The sequence below is a fragment of the Ictidomys tridecemlineatus genome, chromosome 9, assembly GCF_052094955.1.
Source record: "Ictidomys tridecemlineatus isolate mIctTri1 chromosome 9, mIctTri1.hap1, whole genome shotgun sequence".
NCBI classification, from domain to species: domain Eukaryota; kingdom Metazoa; phylum Chordata; class Mammalia; order Rodentia; family Sciuridae; genus Ictidomys; species Ictidomys tridecemlineatus.
Genome location: NC_135485.1, coordinates 82,873,016 through 82,891,136, shown reverse-complemented (window position 1 = coordinate 82,891,136; position 18,121 = coordinate 82,873,016). Strand labels below are relative to the sequence as shown.

Genomic DNA, 18,121 nt, shown 5'->3' with positions numbered 1-18,121 from the left:
CCCGCCTCCGCCCCTTCCCGTCTGGGGCAGGCTCAGGGTGGCAGTGTCCCAGGGGCCCTGAGAGAATGACCTGGGGTTTCCCAGGAGTCTGGGTGCTGAACAAAGGGGAAAAGACGGGCCTGCAGGAAGCTCTGCGAATCCCTGACCGGGTGCCATGGCAGCGTGGGCAGCTGTCTGCTGGCCTCCTTGCCCTGGGGAAGCCCCTTCCTGAGCAGGCCTCGGCTGCCGGAGGGCCTGGCTTGGGCTCTGGTTAGCGAGGGGTGCACTGCAGCACACCGGGGTTCCTGAGCTTCAGAAAACCCTCACACGGAGTCTCTACATGGGAGGACAGCGTGACCTTTACCTGCAGCCGGGGGCTCTCTACACGGTGCTGCCTCGGCTCAGGGCGCGGACGGAATGCAGATGAGGGGACCGCGACCCGGCAGCCCCGTGCGCCCTGCAGCCCCGCACCCCTCCTTCAGAGTTCCTCCTTCTGCCAACCTTGGTTGCTCAGTGTCATTAACCTTTCCTCTGGTTGGGGGACCTACCACCCATGCCTGTCCCTCTTCGTAACTGCCGTCACTGCTGCTGTGAGGCACGGGGCCCTCCCAGGAGTCCGGGCACTCCACGCCCAGAGCGGCCACTTGCAGGCCCCTCCACACTTCCCGGGATTCTGTGCTTCTCTCTCCTTCCTTAAAAGTGGTGGCCTGGTGTCCCTGGGATGCCCAAGCACACGCAGGATCTTGTTTCCTGTGCAGCTTTTATTAGGTAAGGAATCTCGTGCTGCAGGCCGTCTGTCTCGGTGCCTGCGATCCGGCTGTGCTCCACTCCACCTGATTACATGCGGGCCTGGGGTCCCCCGTGCAGTGCCTGCTCCTGAGCTTCGGTGGGCTGCTCCTTGGGGGTCTCCTGGCCCTCGGGGCCGCTGCTCCTCCATTCTGTGTTGGGGCCACCTCCCGAGCTGTGGCCTGTCTTCCCTCTCTGGAAGGGACTCTGACATCAATCTTACTGCGGCCGACATATCGGCTTTCCTCTTCTGTCAGTGCCCAGTGTGGTTAGTTCAGGACCTGTCCCCCCCGGCAGGGCCTGCGGTCTGAGGGCGCTCCGCAGCTGCCAGCGGTGCGAGGCGGGGTCCCACTTCACACTCTCCTCCGGGGATCACTGTCTTTCCAGCTTTGCTGATTGGTCACCCTGTCCTCCCCTCGGTCCCCAGCACTGGGTCAGCTGTGACTGCGATGAGCTTCAGCCCTCAGTGTTCAGGTGTTGGCAGGTGAACCCCTGGTCACAGCCTCCCCAGCATGGTGCGCTCCCAGTGCTGGGGACCCTCAGTCCCTCGGGGCCCCACCCCGTGGCCATACAGGGTTCAGAGGCCCCCACGGGGCAACCCTGGCCTCCTCCTGCGCAGCAGGGCATGGAGGCCGCTGTGGGGGCTGTAACTCCCACTCCACGGGGATGCGTCCTGCCCGAACTGGGTCAGAAGAGGAGGCGTCCAGATCCGACCCCACTGGCTGGGCCCTGCCGCGCCTCTGGCCACCCTCAGAGGTGCTCCAGGTGTCCCCGGGAGGGGCATTCGCATCCCTAACCAGTCCCCGAGACCTGCGCCTCAGCTCTGGGCGCCCACCGGGAAGCATGAGAACGGGGCGGATGTCCCCTCCACAGTCACCGTGAAGCCTTGGCACCAGCTCCACATCCTGCCCAGGACCTGCCCCCGAGGAGGACACAGGCCAGAGCCGTGGAGGCAAGAGGCTGTGCCTCCTGCCCGGGGCCTCTCAAGGGCAGAGTCTGGACAGCAGTGGCCGACTCTGGATCCCAGGATGGTGATATTCCTGCTTCACCGGGTGCCGGGGGGTTGGTGGCCCCATACAGTGGCTAGTTTGATGGGATCAGCTTGTGCTAACACCATCGCCGTCACCGTCACAAGTGCTCGCCCGCCTTTTGCAGCTGGCCCAGGACCCGAGGCCTGCCCGCTTCACCCCAGCCCGTGCCCAGCCTGGGAGGCTCCGCTTGTTCCTTGTTCTTCTGTTTTTTATCCATGTTCTCAAATGACAGTTTTTATTGAAAATAACATTTCCAAATTGGAAAGAGGCCATGCGGGGCTCTGGGTTCCTCTATGCTGTTTCCTTCAACCTTCTGCCATGTGTCATCTGGGTGGAAGGACGTGGAGAACACTCGGCCTCCCTCGTGCACGTAGCTGGGAGCGGCTGAGTGGCGTGGTGGCTTTGGGACGATGGCCGTGCCCCGCCTGGCTCTGCATCACAGGACCGCGTGGCCCTCCTCCAGGTCGGCCACAGTGGAGCGGTGCTGCTGGAATCCGGGCTCGTCTCCAGAGGCGTGGGGGTCTCCACACCTGCGTGATTCCCTGCAGCCTCATGGAGTCTGACCCACTCTCTGAGATTCCCCGTTAGACACGCCATTCAACACATGGAGCAGACTTTCCATCCACAGTTAGGTGTGGCCGGCACCAAAGCCAACCATGGAAATCACTGCCAAGAGAAGCTGTACCTACTAACCCCCGCTGTCCCCCAGCCACCTCCCCCATCCCTGCCAACCCCCTGGGATCAGGTGGCCTCGACCATGTCATCACCTGCAGCTTCTGTCTGGTTTCGGTCGCTCAGTAAGTCTTCAAGTCTATCCACGCCGCAGCCTGGGTCGGATAACACTCCACCACAGGCAGGGACCACGTGCGGCCCACCCGGCCACCCACCTCCTGGCTCTGGTCAACAGGAGTGCAAGTCTCCTGTGGCTCTCACTCGGCTTCAGACCCCTGTGGCTGGAATCTCTGTGGTGCTGAGGCTTCGCTGCAGGAGAGCGTGGTGGACGGGTCAGGGCTCTGGACCATACTCACGCTCCCTGACTTCCGTCTGTGAAGCCCTGGGCTGTGGACTGCACCTGGAGACAGGGTCCCTGAGGAGATGACCCAGGCTGAAGGAAGGGCAGGGCCCTCATGGGCAGGGCGTGGCCTCGTCACCAGAGGAGGACACACTGGGGTCCCCTGCAGAGGCCAGACCACCGAGGACCCCTGAGAAGAGACCATTTGGATGCCAAGGTCAGGGCTGCGGAGGAGCCCACCTGCCAGGCCTGCTCCTGGGCCCCCAGGTCTGGGAGAAGATAAGCAGCTGCTGGCCGAGCCGCCCCAGGGGATTGAGTTACAGTGGCCTCAGAGAGCCAAGGTGGCCCGTGTCCGTCTGTTCTGCATCTCCACGTGCCACGCCCGAGGCCCGGTATTGTGGGGAAGAGAGGTTTACGCTGCTCCAGGTTCAGAGGCCAAACGTCCAAACAGCAGGGGGCCAGCTCCAGCGAGGGCCACCTTGACCCCATCCATCTGCAGTGGACAGTGTCATGGATGGAACTTGTGTGTGGGGACAGCACAGGGTGAGACAGGAAGCCAGAGAACGGGGGGCCCGCCAGAGCTCCTGACCCCTCCAAGCCGGCCTCCCCGGTAACCTCTCACCAGACTCTGCTTCTTGGGTTCCAGGGGCCACAGAGCCACCCCAGGACCAAGCTCCCAACACGGACCACCTCCAAAACACAGGGTCACTGCAGACCTACGGGCCATGGAGGGATGTTCTGAGAAGTCAAGGGAGGCAGCAGCCCCAGGCAGCATGTCCAGGGTGACCGGAGCCTCCCCCGGGGTCCGTCCCAGACGGGCCATCACCTGAGGCACTGTGTGGCTGAAGCTGCGTGACCCTGGCCTGCTCCAGCAGCGGTCAGACCTGGCGTCCAGGCACAGGATGCCAAGCACTGTCCCATCTGGGTGTGTCCCTGGGTGCTGCCTGTCAGCCATGGTGACAGGAGAGGGCCACAGTTCCTTGACGGGGGCCTTCCCCACCAAGGCCGGTCCCTCTCAGACTCGCCCAGCTGTGGACTGAGCACGTGCCGAGGCCTTTCCTGACAGCATGGCTGCCAGCTCCTTAGGAGACCTGGACCGTGCGTGAGGCATCGGAGTCACCTGGAGAGGATCTCAAGTCTGCAGAGACGTGGCGGGTTCTAGGCGGGGACTCGGGCTTCCCTGGGTCAGGCGACCCAGAGTGTCCTGGACCCTTCCCGGGGGCGACGAGGGGCAGCAGTGATTTCCTCCCGCTTCCCGGAGGGAATCGTGGCCCGTGAGGTGACCCTCTGAGATGGCAGCTGGTAAGCAGTGGGACAGGACGGGGGACTCACTTCGTTCCCCACCCCCAACACGCAAGTGGCACCAACTCTCCCGATGCTGTGAGCTGCTTTTGCTGGGGACAAACCCCTGTGCTGACCTCTCCTGTCCTTCAGCTGGGCTGCCCTGGGGGAGGGGAGGGGAGGCAGAGGGGAGTGTCCCAATCGCTCTCCTTGCTTCATGTCCCCTGAATAAGGGGACCCGCCACTCCTTCGGGAGCTCTGGCCTGAGTGAGTTTCTACAATCTGCTCAGACCTGGGGGCTCCCTGCCCTCTCCAGGGCCTCCTCAGGTGCCCCCAGGCCAGGTGCCACAGTCCCGCGGGACTCAGCATTGACCTCCTCCTTCAGTGAAGTTTCCCTGAAGATGAGGGTGGGGGGGTGGGGGGGGACCTGGAATTCCTGCCCGATGCGGAAACTGCCAGGAGTGGGCGTGGGGCTCGGAGAGGCAGGCAGGGGACCACAGGGACCTCGGGGACAGCACAGCACTGAGGGGCATCTCCCCGTTCAGACTTTTGATCCCAACCCACGATGTCACAGGGCCCTGACCTTCCTGTCCTGCAGCTCAGGCTCTCGACACACCACTTCCCTCGCAGACCTGCCACCTCATGGTGATGGTCTCGTTGCTCCATCTCCTGCCTCCCCTCTGCATCCCAGGTAGGGCTTGGGAAGGTAAAGAAGGTAAAAGTGTGAACCAGAGGTTCAGCCCCTCCTTCAGAGTTTGCCAGATGTCCCTCCAAGCCACTTCAGCTTACCACCATTGGCCATAGCTGCTCCTGAAAAGCAGAGCCTTCCATGGGTCCCATTTACCACGCGGTGTCCCTACCAATCTTGTTGGCAAGGAGGAGGTGTCGCACTGCGGTGGCAGTGTGTGCCAGGAGGGGTGAATGAGCCCACGTCCAAGGTGAACCTGGGCCAGCTGAACAGAGCACCGGGGAGCCCCCACCCAGCAGCTGGCAGAGTGGCTGGCCCTGCCCTGGGCACACACTGCCATCAGGGTCCCGCTCTGTGACAGACTCAGGGAGCAGGGTGTGAGTGGGGTGGGAGGTGCTTGTCCCTGGGGTGTCCTCCACAGTGCACCTAAAGAGGCCATGACCCCAGCCAGGCCACAGCTGACCCCACCACAGTCTCTTTCCCGCCAAGAGACCTGGACAGCCCTCTTGCACATCAGCAGGCGGTCCCTCAGTTGGCAGACAGCCAGGCCCCGCCTAGCTCCACCCACCCCAACACACGGTTCCACTCTGACCCCTGGGATGGCTCTCAGTCCAGGAAAAGCGACTGTTGCTGGCCCTGTGGGCATGGCCACCCTCCGCTCCAGAGCCCGCTGTATTGGTGACAAACATTTGGAACATTAGACCCAGCGGGGATGTCACTGCAAAGCCCTCTGGCCTTGCGGAGGCTGAGCAAGACCACACAGGCACACCTCGCCCCGAAGACTGACTCAGGGACTGGGCCGAACCGCAGACCTCACCAGGCACTGGGAGATGTCTGTCCCGCATCAGGCTGCTCAGTAAGTGACATATCCCCCTCCTCCTCAGCATGTTCCTGAAGCCTCTTCCAGCCTGAGGATAGAGGCGCAGACAAGGCATCGTTAGAGGAAGTGGCTTTTCCACTCCATTATTCTCTAGATTGGCAGCAAACAGCCCGGATGCCACCAGTGCCCCTGCTTGGGAAGATGGGGTTTGAGAATTGCCGGCCCAGAAGGGGCTGTGGAGGGGCAGCTGCTTGCTGGTGCGTGGACAACAGTCCTCTCCACATGGTCTGGGCTCCAGTGGAAGGTGAGAAAATGATGATGGTGATGATAATGATGATGTGGGTAAGGATGATGGGGGTGGTGACGGAGGTGAGGATGTGGTGATGGTGGTGGTGATGGAAGTGAGGATGTGGTGGTAGTGATGGAGGTGAGGATGTGGTGGTAGTGATGGAGGTGAGGATGTGGTGGTATTGATGGAGGTGAGAATGTGGTGGTGGTGACGGAGGTGAGGATGTGGTGGTAGTGATGGAGGTGAGGATGTAGTGGTAGTGATGGAGGTGATAGAGGTGAGGATGGTGGTGTTGGTGGAGGTGAGAGTAATGGGGGTGATAGTGGTGGTGATAGTGGTGGTGGTGATAGTGATGGATAGTGGTAGTGATGAAAGTGGTGATGGAGGTGAGGATGGTGATGGTAACGGAGATGAGGGTGGTGAGGATAATTGATAGTGCTGGTGATGAAGGTGAAAGTGATAATGGAGGTGAGGGTGATGGTGGTGGTGATGGAGGTAAGGGTAGTGGTGATGGTGATAATGGAGCTGATGGAGGTGAGGATGTGGTGGTAGTGATGGACATGATAGAGGTGAGGATGGTAGTGTTGATGGAAGTGAGGGTAATGGGGATGTTGGTGGTGGTGATGGACACTGGTAGTGATGGAGATGAGGACGATAATGGTGATGGGCATGAGGGTAATGGAGGTGATGGTGGTGGTGATGATGGTGATGATATTAATGATGGATGGTGGTAGTGATGGAGGTGGTGATGAAGGTGAGAATAGTGATGGTGATGGAGATTGGGGGTGAGGATAATTGATAGTGGTGGTGATGGAGGTGAGAGTATTAATGGAGGTGAGGATGATGGTGGTGGTGATGGTGGTGATGGAGGTGATGGTGGTGGTGATGATGGAGGAGACAGGACAATGGTGGTGGAGATGAGGATGGTGATGGTCTTTTCCTGACTGGTCTCAGCTTCCTCCCTAGATAGAAGCACAGTGCTGGCCATCTCGGAGCTAGAGGTGGACCACTCACCCCACGCCCACTGCCCTGACCGTCTGTCTCTGCTCTCCTGCATGGCAGGCAGGCACCTGGGCAGAGGTGAGCTCTGCTCTGGAATCCCCCAGCTTTGGGTTCTCAGGGTCTCTGTCGGGGCTGCAGGCAGAAGAAGGTCTCAGCTTAGCCCCTGAGGAGAACCTCCCTCCCACAGATCCCATGCTGAGCGGCTCCGGGAGAAGACAGAGATTCTGCTGCGAGTTGCTGGCGTTGGGGAGCATGAAGCCAGCACGGCTGTCCCCAGAGCTGCCTGTCCCACCTGGGGCAAGGTTTCCTTCCTCACCCACCAGCACTGGTTGGCCAAGTGACTTGCTTTGGCCACCGAGATGTGCAGCAGTGGCACACCCCTCCCAGCAGGGCCATCTCCTGACGCCTGTCCTTGGCTGTGTGAGTGACCCAGTGTTCAGCGAGGAAGCTCCTCCAGGTCTGGCTCAGACGAAGACACCAAGGGCAAGGCCGATGGGCTGTCGATGGCTGTTTCCATGCCCACGCCACGGGCCTGGCTGAGCGACGCCGCCCGGCTCTGGGCGTGTTTGTTGATACAACATAATGCGGTCCTTGCTGACCTGTGTGGTTCATGAGCTGATCCAGGAGAGATCGATAGTGTAGACTCTGGGCACACTCTGCCTTTTCTGCCTGCAGCCGAGGGTCTCCGGACCCTGTGGGCCTCCCTCACCCTCTGCTGAGAGCCAGCCACGGCCCCTTGGCCTCCTCTCCGCCCTCCTCTGACAGGTCACGCCTGTTCCCAGGGGTCCTCTTAGGGGTCTTTCCTCCAGGCCCTCATCTGGGTCAGTGCCAGAGTGCCTATGCCCCCCTCCACTCCCAGTGGACGTCACAGTGGAATGAAGGCCATGGATGCTCACCGCCACTTATAGCCTAATATTCTGCCCAGAGCCCAACCGAGAACGGTGTGCAGTCCACCTCCCTGCTGTCCCCAGCTCCAGGGGGCCCTTCCCCCCTCGGCCTTCCTGCCTGGTCACATATCCTAGTCCCTCTTGGAGCCTTCTACCACTGCTGTTGTCCCCTGCTGCTGTCCACGGCCAAGGCCCCGCCCCCCTGCTGTAGCACAGGAAAGTTGAAGTCCTGGAAGACTGTGAAGTGGACAGACCCGTAACTCCAGCAGGAGCCCTAGATCTGGGTCCTTGTCACAGGTATGAGAAAGTCCCTGTGGCCCCTCCTTGGGATTCCTCAGCCTCCAACTAGGCTTCCCTGTCTTCCTCTGCCCGGCCTCTGCTGGGACGTCCCCTCTCCCTCCAGCTTCCTGCCCAGCACCTCTCCAGCAGGCCACCTGGGGCCAGAGAACCACTTTCAAATTGTGCCCCCAACTTCGCCAGGCGGATGGGTCCTCCTCCTCTTCGCCCCTCAACCCAGACCTGGGAAAGCCTGGAAAGGAGAACCTACCTGCGGCCAGGGCCAGACGGAGTCCTCGGGCAGCCCTCCTACCTGCTGCGTGGGAGTCCACTGCCACCGAGAGCCAGCAGCGGCCCCTGGGCCTCCCTCTCCCCCAGGTGGACTCCGGCAGGTCGCAGGGCCTGGAGTGGGCCCCTCGGGTGGCCCTGGGCTGTGGGGTGGTTGTCCTGGTCGGCTGCTTTCTGCGGGGGCTCTCTCAGCTCCTGGCTCTCACCTGTGACCCAGCCAAGAGCAGGCCCCCAAGCCCCCAGCAGCAGCCTCCCCGGGAGGGAAAGCAAGCAGGAGAGGCCGGGGAGATGTCAGCGCGGAGGCTGTAAAGAAACTCGTAATAATTTTAATCAGCAATTCCCTCCCATTTAAAACCCCAAACTCTGCTACTTAATCAAACATCATGCTTAAGCCACATTTACCTCCTTGGGAGAAAAATGAACAATGGCAGCTCAATTTGGCTTTGGATGGGTTTTAAAAATAGTCGAGTCTGTGAAGGCCATTCGGTAAATGGCCTCGGAGAGCCTCGGGGAGGGCCTCCCGCGGGGCCGGCCAGCTCCTTTGTCGAGAAAATAGGAAGGCCAGAGATGAGGCGACCGGCCCACCCTGCCACGGTGGACGGTGGGCCTGGCGTGATGTCTCCCAGGTGGGCACGGCCAGCCAGACGGGCCAGCGGAGCTGCAGGCTGCCCGGCATGCCGGGTCCTCTGAGCAGCTGGCCTTTGTGCCCGCGGAAGCGGGTGGGTGTGATCAAGGGTGCATGCGTGCGTGTGAAGGCATGTGGTGTGCATGTGCGTCGAGAGGGAGCATGCGTGTGTGTGTGTGCATGGGGGACACATCTCCCCAGGTTGTGTTTTTCATTTCACAATATGTAAAACAAATGGCCATGTGGTCATCGAGTCGGTGGGCACTGCCTCGAGGACAGCTGGCCGAGAGCCGCCTCGGGAAGGTCCAGCCAGTCCTCCCCACCTGCCCAGCAGTGGAGGAGCCGCCAGCCACGGTGCGGTCCAGCCATCCCGTGGTGACTCCTGCTGCCACTTGTCCCTGTTGTTGGTCCCAGAAAAACACTTCATCTGTTATCTCCTTATTCCGGGGACCCCCAGGACCTGGGCGTGGAATTCAAGGGGCCTGTTTAAGCTTGTTTGGGGGATAACAGCATCTTTATTTTTGCTAACCTCAGAGAACTCGATCATGTCCTTCCCTAAGTGTGAGTGACAGATGACAGTGGCGGGACAGTACTCGTGACAGTCTGACCTCGAAACCACGGCCATCTCCACAAGATACTACAGGACCTGCAGGTATCTCCACTCATCTTGGCATCAAAACTGTGGTATTTTGGGATCTGCCAATTGCTTATTTAATGCATTAATAAAGAGGAAAGCTCACTGCCCTCCGCAAGTGTGTGCCCTTAATCTTCCTGGGCCCTGCTGGGGATGGAACCCAGGGCCTCTCTCGCATGCTGTGCACACACACCACCCCTGAGCTGCACCCCGCCCGCTAGGCTGATCTTTTGATAATTCATTTTGATGTCAGTGTCTATGATCTTGTGTGTTGTAATCTGTGCACTTAAAATGTTCTGAAACAGGCTAGCAGCTTCCATGAGGCTGTGGACGGGGTCCCCAGCACAGACCCAGTCAAGCCTGCCCTCCCCCAGCCCAGCTGGCCCCAGACTGTCAAGCCCCGCTCTTCCAGGACCATATTCCAGCTGCAGAAAAGGCCTGTCAGTGCAGCACCCGGCTTCTGCCACCGCTAGGTGGCAGCAGTGCGGGCACTGAGCCTCTGCTGGTGCCCCTGGGTCCAGCTTGTTCTTGGCAGGACTTCCTTGTCTCCCTGGCTGCTTAATAGAATCCCTTCAGATGAGGGTTCTGGGGGAAGAAGACCCGGGAGATCTGGGCACACAAAGTGCTGACTCACCGCTGTCTGTCTGGGGTGACTGGCACACAGACCACAACAGTCACACTGTGTGGGAGGTCAACTCCTTCAGTCCTTGCAAAAATCCCTATGTCGAAGGAAATAGGAAACCATCTTACAGACGGGGAGACTGAGGGTCTGGGAGGTGAAGATAATGGACCCAGGACTCCAGTCAGTAAATGTGCACCTGGTCTACCCATGTCCAGGCTCCTCCCAGCATGCTTCAATGTCACCCGCCACTTCCTAGAAATCTTGGTAGGGCAGCAGGTGGGTCCCTCCTTCCGGCTGGATGCAGGCTGGAAGCCTCTGGGTGAGAGGCCTCCTGGGATATGGCAAGTCCCAGCCCAGCTGGCCTGGCTCTGCCTGCCCACTGGCTGCCCCTCCCAGGGAGGCCTCACCTGCAAAGCAGGCTGTGCTGACTGATCCCTCCAGGGTGCGGGAGCGCAGGGGGAGGCCCTAGCTAGACTCTCCTTGTGGTCCTGGTCTGGCTTCTCCTCTACTGCATGTTTCGGTGCTCAGCCTTGATTTCTGAGACTCCTGATTTTGTATTTCCCCCAGCAACATGGAGAGTTGGAAGTAGGCTCTGTCCAAACAGTTCGAGGAGCTGGCAGATCCGGCCTTCCATGGACGGTTATCTCTGACAGAAGGGACCCTCAGAAGCTGTCAGCCTCTACTCACACTCTTGCAGATACAGCTCCCTGGGGTAGACACCAAGGAAGCCCTGGGGTGGGGAAGGAACTGGTGGAGAGTCAAGGAGGCCCAGGTTCCCTGGAACTCTTGGTGGCTCCAGAGTTGGGGCCTGGCCAGGCAGCAGCTGCTGGAGAGCCAGGAGGGCTGCCCAGGGACTGTTGGATAATCGGGTCAGAAACATTAAAGCTCCAACCAGGAACTCAGCGAGTCGGCGGCACAGGCAGCCCTAGAACGAATCGCTAGCAGGACCCAACCCAGCCTCCTCAGCAGCCTTCTGCGCAGCGCTCGCTCGGTCAGCTCCCGCGGGAGGAAACTTTTCGCACAGCCCCCGCTCCCCGCTCCACGCGTCAGTCCTCCCTCGAGGACGCCCCCTCCCCAAATCAGCGCTCTGAGTCCACTGGGCGTACTCGTAACCGGGTCGGAACCTCTAACTGCTTCGCATGCCATCCGGTTACCGTGGCAACACCATCCGGCGGCGCCAGGCGGTCCAATCGGAGCCTGCGGCCTCTCTCGAGCCTTTCCAAGGTGGGGACCGGGACAAGGCCGGGGATGGGAAAGGGGGAGACCCAGGCCCCCCGGCAGAGTCGCCCAGGCTGGGCACAGACCCCCACGGCGAGCAGCGCTACAGCGAGGCGTGGTGGTGAACTAGAGCCAGGGCCGGCCAGGGGCTCGGGCTCCCGTTCGAGGGGCGGGGAAGGCGGGTGACGTGAGCCCGGCCGGGCGGGCGGAGTTGGGACCCGCTCGAGGAGGCGGGGGCGAGCACGCGGAGAGGCAGACGCGCGAGGGAGGCGGCCGAGCGGCGCTGGCGGCTCTGCGGAGGGCGCGGTGGGCGCGGGCGGCGGGGCCCCGGGATCCCCGCGCGCCTCCTCCGCGCGGCGCCGCCGCCGCGCGTCCCCACGCCCCGCGCTCCACGGCGGCCCTCGCTCCGCGCGCCTCCCTTGCCCGCCTCTTGGCAGCCTCCGGGCCGCGGCCGTCTGCAGAGCGAGCGCTCAGACGGAGCTCCCGGGCAACTTGAGCAGCGCCGGTCGGCGGCGGAGCCCTGGACCGAGCCCCCTGACCCTGAGGCGAGTGAGCGGACTCTCGTCAGCCGGAGTGACAGTCGTCCAAATCAGCGGTCAACGCCGACTCTTCGGCGCCGGGCTCCGGCTGGAGGCAAAGCCGCGCACCGCGAGACTCGTACCGCTCGCGGCGGGGCCGCCGGCCTCTTCCCCGCCGCCCGGGAGGGCGAAGCCGCGCCTTTTCAGACTCTCGCTTCGCAGCTACAGCACCGGAACGCGCCCCGCCTCGCCGCCACCTTCGCTGTGTCGCCCCTGGAGGGGGCCACAGCCCTGCGCCCCGGCCAGAGGATGTGCGTCCCCGCGGGCCGGCCCGCTTGAGCCATGCGCCCCAATGGCGGCGGCGCGCCGGCCGGCATGGAGCCCCGCGCGGCCGCGCTCTGACTCGCTGTGCGCCCCGCGGCCGGCGGGCGGCGGGCGGCGGCGGACCGAGAGCCGGAGACCGGCGCCACGGGACCGCGACTGAAGCGAGCCGGGCTGGGCTGAAGCGGCGCTTTCCTCAATGTTGCAAATAAAGAGACCCCCCCACCCCCGCGCGCTTCCCGAAAGCGGCCAGCTGGGCTCACCAGGGCGGTAGGGCGGCCGCTTGGAGACCAGAGCCCGGCGGCCCCGCAGGGAGCGGCCGGTTTTCCTAGGTCCCTTGTGTCCCGGGGTCGGGGCAGCGGCGTTCGCCCCAACAACCTGGGCAGCGGAGCTGGCCGGGCGCGCCCGCAGTTGCCGGCGCCAGCAGCGCAGTGTCCTGGCCGGCCGCCCCAGCGCGCCTCCTCTCCGGAGCCCAGGGCGAGGCATGGGCTGCTGGGCGCGGCGGCGGGCGCAGAAATCTGGGCTTCTAGGGAAAGCCAGCGCTCCTGGCTCCCGGGGAGAGCGCTGCAGGTGGAGTGGGAGGAAAGCTGAACCAGCCACTCCACCTGCCCTTCTCTCTTCCTCTGGGCCCGGGACTGAACCGGAGCCTCCTAGGATCCCAGCTGACGACCCAGCTGTGTTTGGGTGACCTCCGGGCGGACTGTCGCACACAGCTGGCGGGCAACTGAGACTGGAGAGCCCCGGGCTCTGGGGGAGCAACAGCAGGCAGCCTTCCGAACCACTCACATGCACACACTCCGCGTGGGTGAGCCAGGGTGCTGGTCTGTGTCCCCGACTCCAGGGCCCGCTCAAACAGGGTTCTAGCCCAGACACTGTGGCGGGAGCTTTCAGAAGGACCCTTCTCAGCAAACTTTGCCCACCCACCCGGGTACTCTGACTCCATCGGCCCCTGCTTTGGGGGCCCCAGGGCCAACCAGAACGCACTTGTCCCCTTTAGAGCTACCTTCTACCCCTCTCGCTCCAGCCAGGGTCTCCTGCAGAGCTGGTGCTTTGGGGTCTGGGATGGAGCCCAGAGCCAAGAGGACTTAAGGTGGAGGCGGAGAAAACCTGCTTGCGGTTCTCGAGTTTGTCCACTGGGATGCACTGCGCTCCCGCGATGGGGCTGAAGGGGGTCAGCAGTTGCTAGAACAGGCTGCCTCTGCCGCCCCCACCTGGCGTGAAGCTGGGGGGAGTGGGGCAAAGGGAGGGAGGACGAGTGCGCGTCCTGATTTTGAGAAATGGAAAGGGGACTAGCCTGCCAAGGGTTTTCTAGCTACCCTTGATTTATGAGTCGATTTGGCACGCAGGGGTAAATGCTGTTTAACACATCTCATGAAAATTGTCAAATGTTCTCATTGGCATCCCTTTGCCTGTCCACGGGACTTGATTGTGGCTGTGGGATTTAAGAGGTTAATCATGAAGCTGATCCTGTGGGGTGTTGGTTGTTGCTGGGCCTGGATCAACTGATTGGTGTGCTTGGGCTAGATAAGGTTTGGGCTTGGGGTGTCGGCAAAAGGGAGCAAGGACAGCTTTGCCCAGATGACCCGGATCCAGGTGCCCTGCCAGCCTGCAGTATGCGCTTCAGCTCTGGATTGTCCCTGGTCTCTGCCAGACCCCATGGGCCTGGTGAATGACCAAACAATTCTCCACCCTGCCCGGCAGTCGCCTTTAGCTCCTGAATGCTTCCGGAGCTGCCTCCTGCCACTAGGTTGCTGATGGCAACTTACTTGAACAGGCTCAGGCTTTTTTTTTTTATTATTGCTAAGTTACTAGATTGAAAGATGAATACATTTTGATAAGGGAAGAGGAGAACAAATATTATGCACAGAAACCTCTCTTTTGATTCAAAATTCTCTAAAACAATTCCTTTACAGCATCCCCACCTAAGAGCTTCCTGAGGTTTTGCTTTCAGAAATAGTTCTGTTGGTGATTTTGAAGTATGACCTTTAGTTTTTCCCCATCGATGTGAGCACGGGAGATATTCTGTAAATGTGCCTCTACGGATGAGCCGTCACCTCTCCGCGATCTTGATGGCAGAGCTCTCGGTCATATTTGCTAGTGCCGACTCCTGGCCAGGGTGAGAGGCCTGAGCCAGGGGGTCTGGTGGCTGCACATCTCTCTGGAGGCACAGGGGCTGGGAACAAGGGTTTCTTGCTCACGATCTGGAGGTGCACTTTTCCTTTCCAGAAAGCCCTGGGCCTCTGCTTGCAGGTTTGCTGCCTGGCTCTCCAGGTGAGCACTGGGCATCTTGCTACCGAGCTTGGAGGCTGGTTCGGACAGGTAGAGGCTGAACCTCCCGTGGAGGCCACAGAAGACAGTGCAAGCTCTGCCTGGAAGAGTCTCCTTTAACCTGGGGGAGGGGCTTCTCAGCTCCAAGGCGAAGTCTGGGCTTGGTTATTTCCTTTTGTGTTGGAGCTGAGCTGTACTTGGAGCCTTGACTTTTTAGGAGAGAGAAGCAGATGGAGTCTAATCGATCTACTTTTCTGGTTGTTTTTTTTTTTTTTTTTTTTTTTTGGGGTGGTGGTGGTGGTGCTAATTGCATCCAAATGCAAAGCTACTTCCTAGCACAGGGAAGGGCAGCCCTTGAAGGAGACTCTGGAGCAGCAGCCCAGAGGGTGTGCTTACTCAGCAGGCTGCCCCGAGTTCTGAGTTTGGCTGCCTGGTGGCAAGTGGAGCTTCCCACGTCCATCCCAGCCTGCTCAGGACTGCGACCCCTTGCAGAGGGCCCGTGCTCACTCCCAGGCTGTGTGCCTCAGGGTTACTCATCTCTTCTCACCTTCAAGGCTCCACTGCCTCTTTCTCTCTGGGCCCCGGGCATGTCTAACCATATCATTCAGTTCCTCAAGTCCTCAGTGTGCCTGCTGTCATGTGCCCGGGCCTCCCGCAGGGACCCGCGGAGCTGGCTCACACTGTCCCTGACTAAAGTCCCCCAGCAGCTGGAGCTGAACAGCCCGACGGATGGAGTCCAACGCTCTGTCCACAGCGCCGCGCCCCCAGTGAATCCTGGCTGGTGCCGACTTCCATCTGCTGCTACTAAATTGATTGCCACTGGAATCTGTGTAGTGTCAGCCTCTGTGACACCCATCAGGGACAATAATGCTCGAATAAATCACAAATTTAGGAGGCAGCTCAAATCTTCAGCAACATGAGTCCGTCCTCCTTAAGCTCGGCCCTTGTTGGGGATCTGCGGTCCTGCTGGGGAGCGGGGGGGGGGGGTGGACCCCTCCCAGCCGTCTCTGGTCTCTGTTGTCTATTTATTTTAATCACCTCGTCCTTTGCCTCTGTGCATTGGAGAGCGAAGCAGGCCAGGCAGCACAGGAGCTGAGCTGAGACAGCTCTGAGCCTCCCTGGGGCGTCTGTCTGTGGGTCCCTGGAGAGGGATCAGCTTGCTTTCCCCTCTGTGTGCCTCAGCCTTCTGGCAGGGGTGGCTCTGGGGATGGCCGTGCCCCACCCCAGACACATCACTCTGGTCCCAACCTCTGTCTCTGACACAAACAAGGCATGTGGAAGATGTGGCTCTGTGCCCCCTGCGCCCTGTGCCCCTGAGCCTGGGTGGGAGCCCACCGGACGCCTGGAGGGTGTAGAAGAAGGCTGCTCCCTGGGTCCCCATGAGGTGGGTGGGCCCAGAGCTCAGCTGCAGTCTGCACGGAGCCCGGAGAGCCAGGGCTCCTCCCTGGGGTGGCGTTGGAGTCATCTGCTTTAAATACGGAGCTGCCAAGTTTTCTTCAAAGGGTTACAAGTCAGTAGAGACCAAATTGATGTAAAGATTAGCTTGGAAAGCCAAATATATCCTTGATCTAGATTTCCACGTTTGAAGTCTGGCTTGAGAGGGCTGCTCCTGCCCAGTGCCAGTCAGACAGGAGGGGGAGGCGGGAGCAGGGGCTCGCTGGGGCCAGAGCAGACAAACAGGGTGCGCCTGACCCTGCTCTTTGTTTCTGGGAGACCCCTTCCAGGAATTCAAAGGGGCTGGTGACTCATGAGGCCACCGAGTGGGGAACGGTGGTTACATAACTCAGATTAACTCTCAGTTAATCTGCTGCGAGCAGCAAGTCGGGCTGGAGTGTGCCCATGGCAGAGTCAGGCCTTCAGGGTGCCCTGGGCCCTCTGGATTCCATCCCTGTCGGGGCTGGGGCCAGACCCAGGTGGAGGAGGGCAGCTGCTACCCCTCGTCAGGGCCACGACCTGAACCCCACCATAACCAACCAGGGGTGGTGGGTGCTGCTTCAGTGCCAGATCGCCAAAGCCCCTCCAGGACTCAGGCGAAGACGGGGCCTGTCCTGCTGCTGGGGAGCTTGGCACCTGCCTGATTGTGGATGGCCCGAGTTAACTAGGACAGGCAGGCACAGAGAAGTGGCCTGAGCGCTGTGCCACCCCTCCCCCACCTGCTGGCCAAGAGCTCCTCCGATGACAGATTACAGGACCAGGATCCTACCATTGGTCCCTGAGATCTTAAAGTTGGTAAATATTCACAGTAAAACCAGAGGAGCCCCAGGGGAGCACAGTGTGCCCCAAGTAGTGTGTCTGCAGAGGACCTAGGAGTTCCAACAGCTGGACGGGAGGCCCAGAGAGAGGAATCAGGGCCGTCTGCATCTGTGTCCAGGGTGGGAGCTCTGGAAAAGGCCACACCTTCTTTTTTTCTTTTTTCCCCTGTGGTCTGGGGATGGATTCCGGGGCCTGGCACATTTGCAGAAAGCTCTCTACTACGAGCTGCATCTCCAGACCAACTTGGTTTCTTTATCATCCCCCAAAAGTCTGGTGGCTCAAAGCTGAATTCTCCTGTGCTTCACATCCTGTGGCCTGTGCCTTCTGAGCTCACCCTAGACTGCCCTTGTGTGGTCTGCTCCCTGGACTTCAACTATTCATGGTGCTTTCCCTTGGTACAGGCCCAGGAGGGGGGCCAGGCGGGACCCCACCTGTCTGCCTTCCCGTCTTTGCCAGCCCTGTGGGCAGTTCCCTGAGCCAATGGGCTCTGCTGCCCATTGTCCTAGGGAAGTCACGCTGCTCCCTGACTCTGCTGGCCTGTGACCTCTGGGGAAGCTCGAAGGGGTCGCCACTGCGGCAGCAGCAGCAGGAACGTGAACCTGGCTGTGAGGAGCAGGGGCTGTGTTGGTTGGGAACGCACAGGACCTCGGTGCAAGGCTCCTGTTCTGCCCTGGAGCAGAGTGCAGGGTCCCGGCCGAGCGTCCCTGTGGGCAGTGCCGTGGAGGGTCTGGCACTAGGAGACGCTGGGGTGTCTGTGGATGGAAAGTGTGTCGCCGTGGCACAGTGCCCCTGTTTCATCGAGTCACGGGTTGTGCCCGGCTGCGCACGGAGATCCAGGAACGCGCTCGCAGCCTCAGGCTTGGGTGCTCTCCTGCCCCAGATAGAGGCTGGCTCTTCAGCCTGGCTCCCTGCTCCGTGTTCTCAATCCTACCCACAGCGACGGCTCCTGGGGCTCAAGGATTTTGTCACGATGAGAGTACAGAGGTGCTCAGGAGAAACCATGCCACCAGCTCTGCCGTCATTGTCGGTTCAGGAGGAGTGACAGTGTCAGACCTTCAGCTGCCTGGAGGGAGGGGGTGCCGTGGGCGGGAACGGGGGGGGGGTGCGGTGCAGGCCTGGCTGTGGGTGAGGGAGCAGAGCTGCCTCTGGCCATGGCAGAGGGGGCGGAAGACCCTGCCTGCAGCCCTGGTGGGGACTGGAGCAGTCGCTGCCCTGGGGAAAGGGGTTGGAGGCAGGTCAGGTGCCTCTGAGAGAGAGAGAGGCCTCGGCCTCCATCCTGGGCAGGGAGCGCTGGGTGTGTGTGTCCGACCTGCTGGGGTTTTA

The 18,121-nt window shown here is 61.1% G+C and overlaps 1 protein-coding gene across 12 annotated transcripts; it reads right to left on the bottom strand.

Moving 5' to 3' along the window:
* Positions 1–722: 722 nt before the first annotated feature.
* LOC144366852 (uncharacterized) lies at positions 723–11,913 on the bottom strand. 12 transcript variants are annotated; one of them, XM_078021709.1, is made up of 8 exons: positions 7,209–11,913; positions 4,879–7,020; positions 4,673–4,786; positions 3,635–4,252; positions 3,130–3,524; positions 2,869–2,998; positions 2,564–2,777; positions 723–2,462 (listed from the first exon to the last, which is right to left on the bottom strand). In XM_078021709.1, exons 1-2 carry the CDS (start codon positions 7,498–7,500, stop codon positions 5,741–5,743), a joined length of 1,572 nt encoding a protein of 523 aa, XP_077877835.1. In that variant the 5' UTR covers positions 7,501–11,913; the 3' UTR covers positions 723–2,462; positions 2,564–2,777; positions 2,869–2,998; positions 3,130–3,524; positions 3,635–4,252; positions 4,673–4,786; positions 4,879–5,740. The 12 variants fall into 12 exon arrangements, with proteins under 12 accessions (XP_077877835.1, XP_077877836.1, XP_077877838.1 ...); XM_078021710.1 differs by having other exon boundaries at positions 2,564–3,524; positions 7,209–9,424; positions 10,233–10,317; positions 10,417–11,913; XM_078021712.1 differs by having other exon boundaries at positions 2,564–3,524; positions 7,209–9,424; positions 10,233–10,317; positions 10,628–11,913.
* Between the last annotated feature and the right edge of the window lie 6,208 nt (positions 11,914–18,121).

Excerpts from the sequence above, each read along its gene's own strand:
- LOC144366852 (XM_078021702.1), bottom strand. The coding sequence starts at position 7,500 with ATGAACCACACAGGTCAGCAAGGACCGCATTATGTTGTATCAACAAAC. Across the intron at positions 7,021-7,208 it reads CACTTGGCCAACCAGTGCTG|CCCCGACAGAGACCCTGAGA; the intron begins GTGGGTGAGGAA and ends TTCTGCCTGCAG.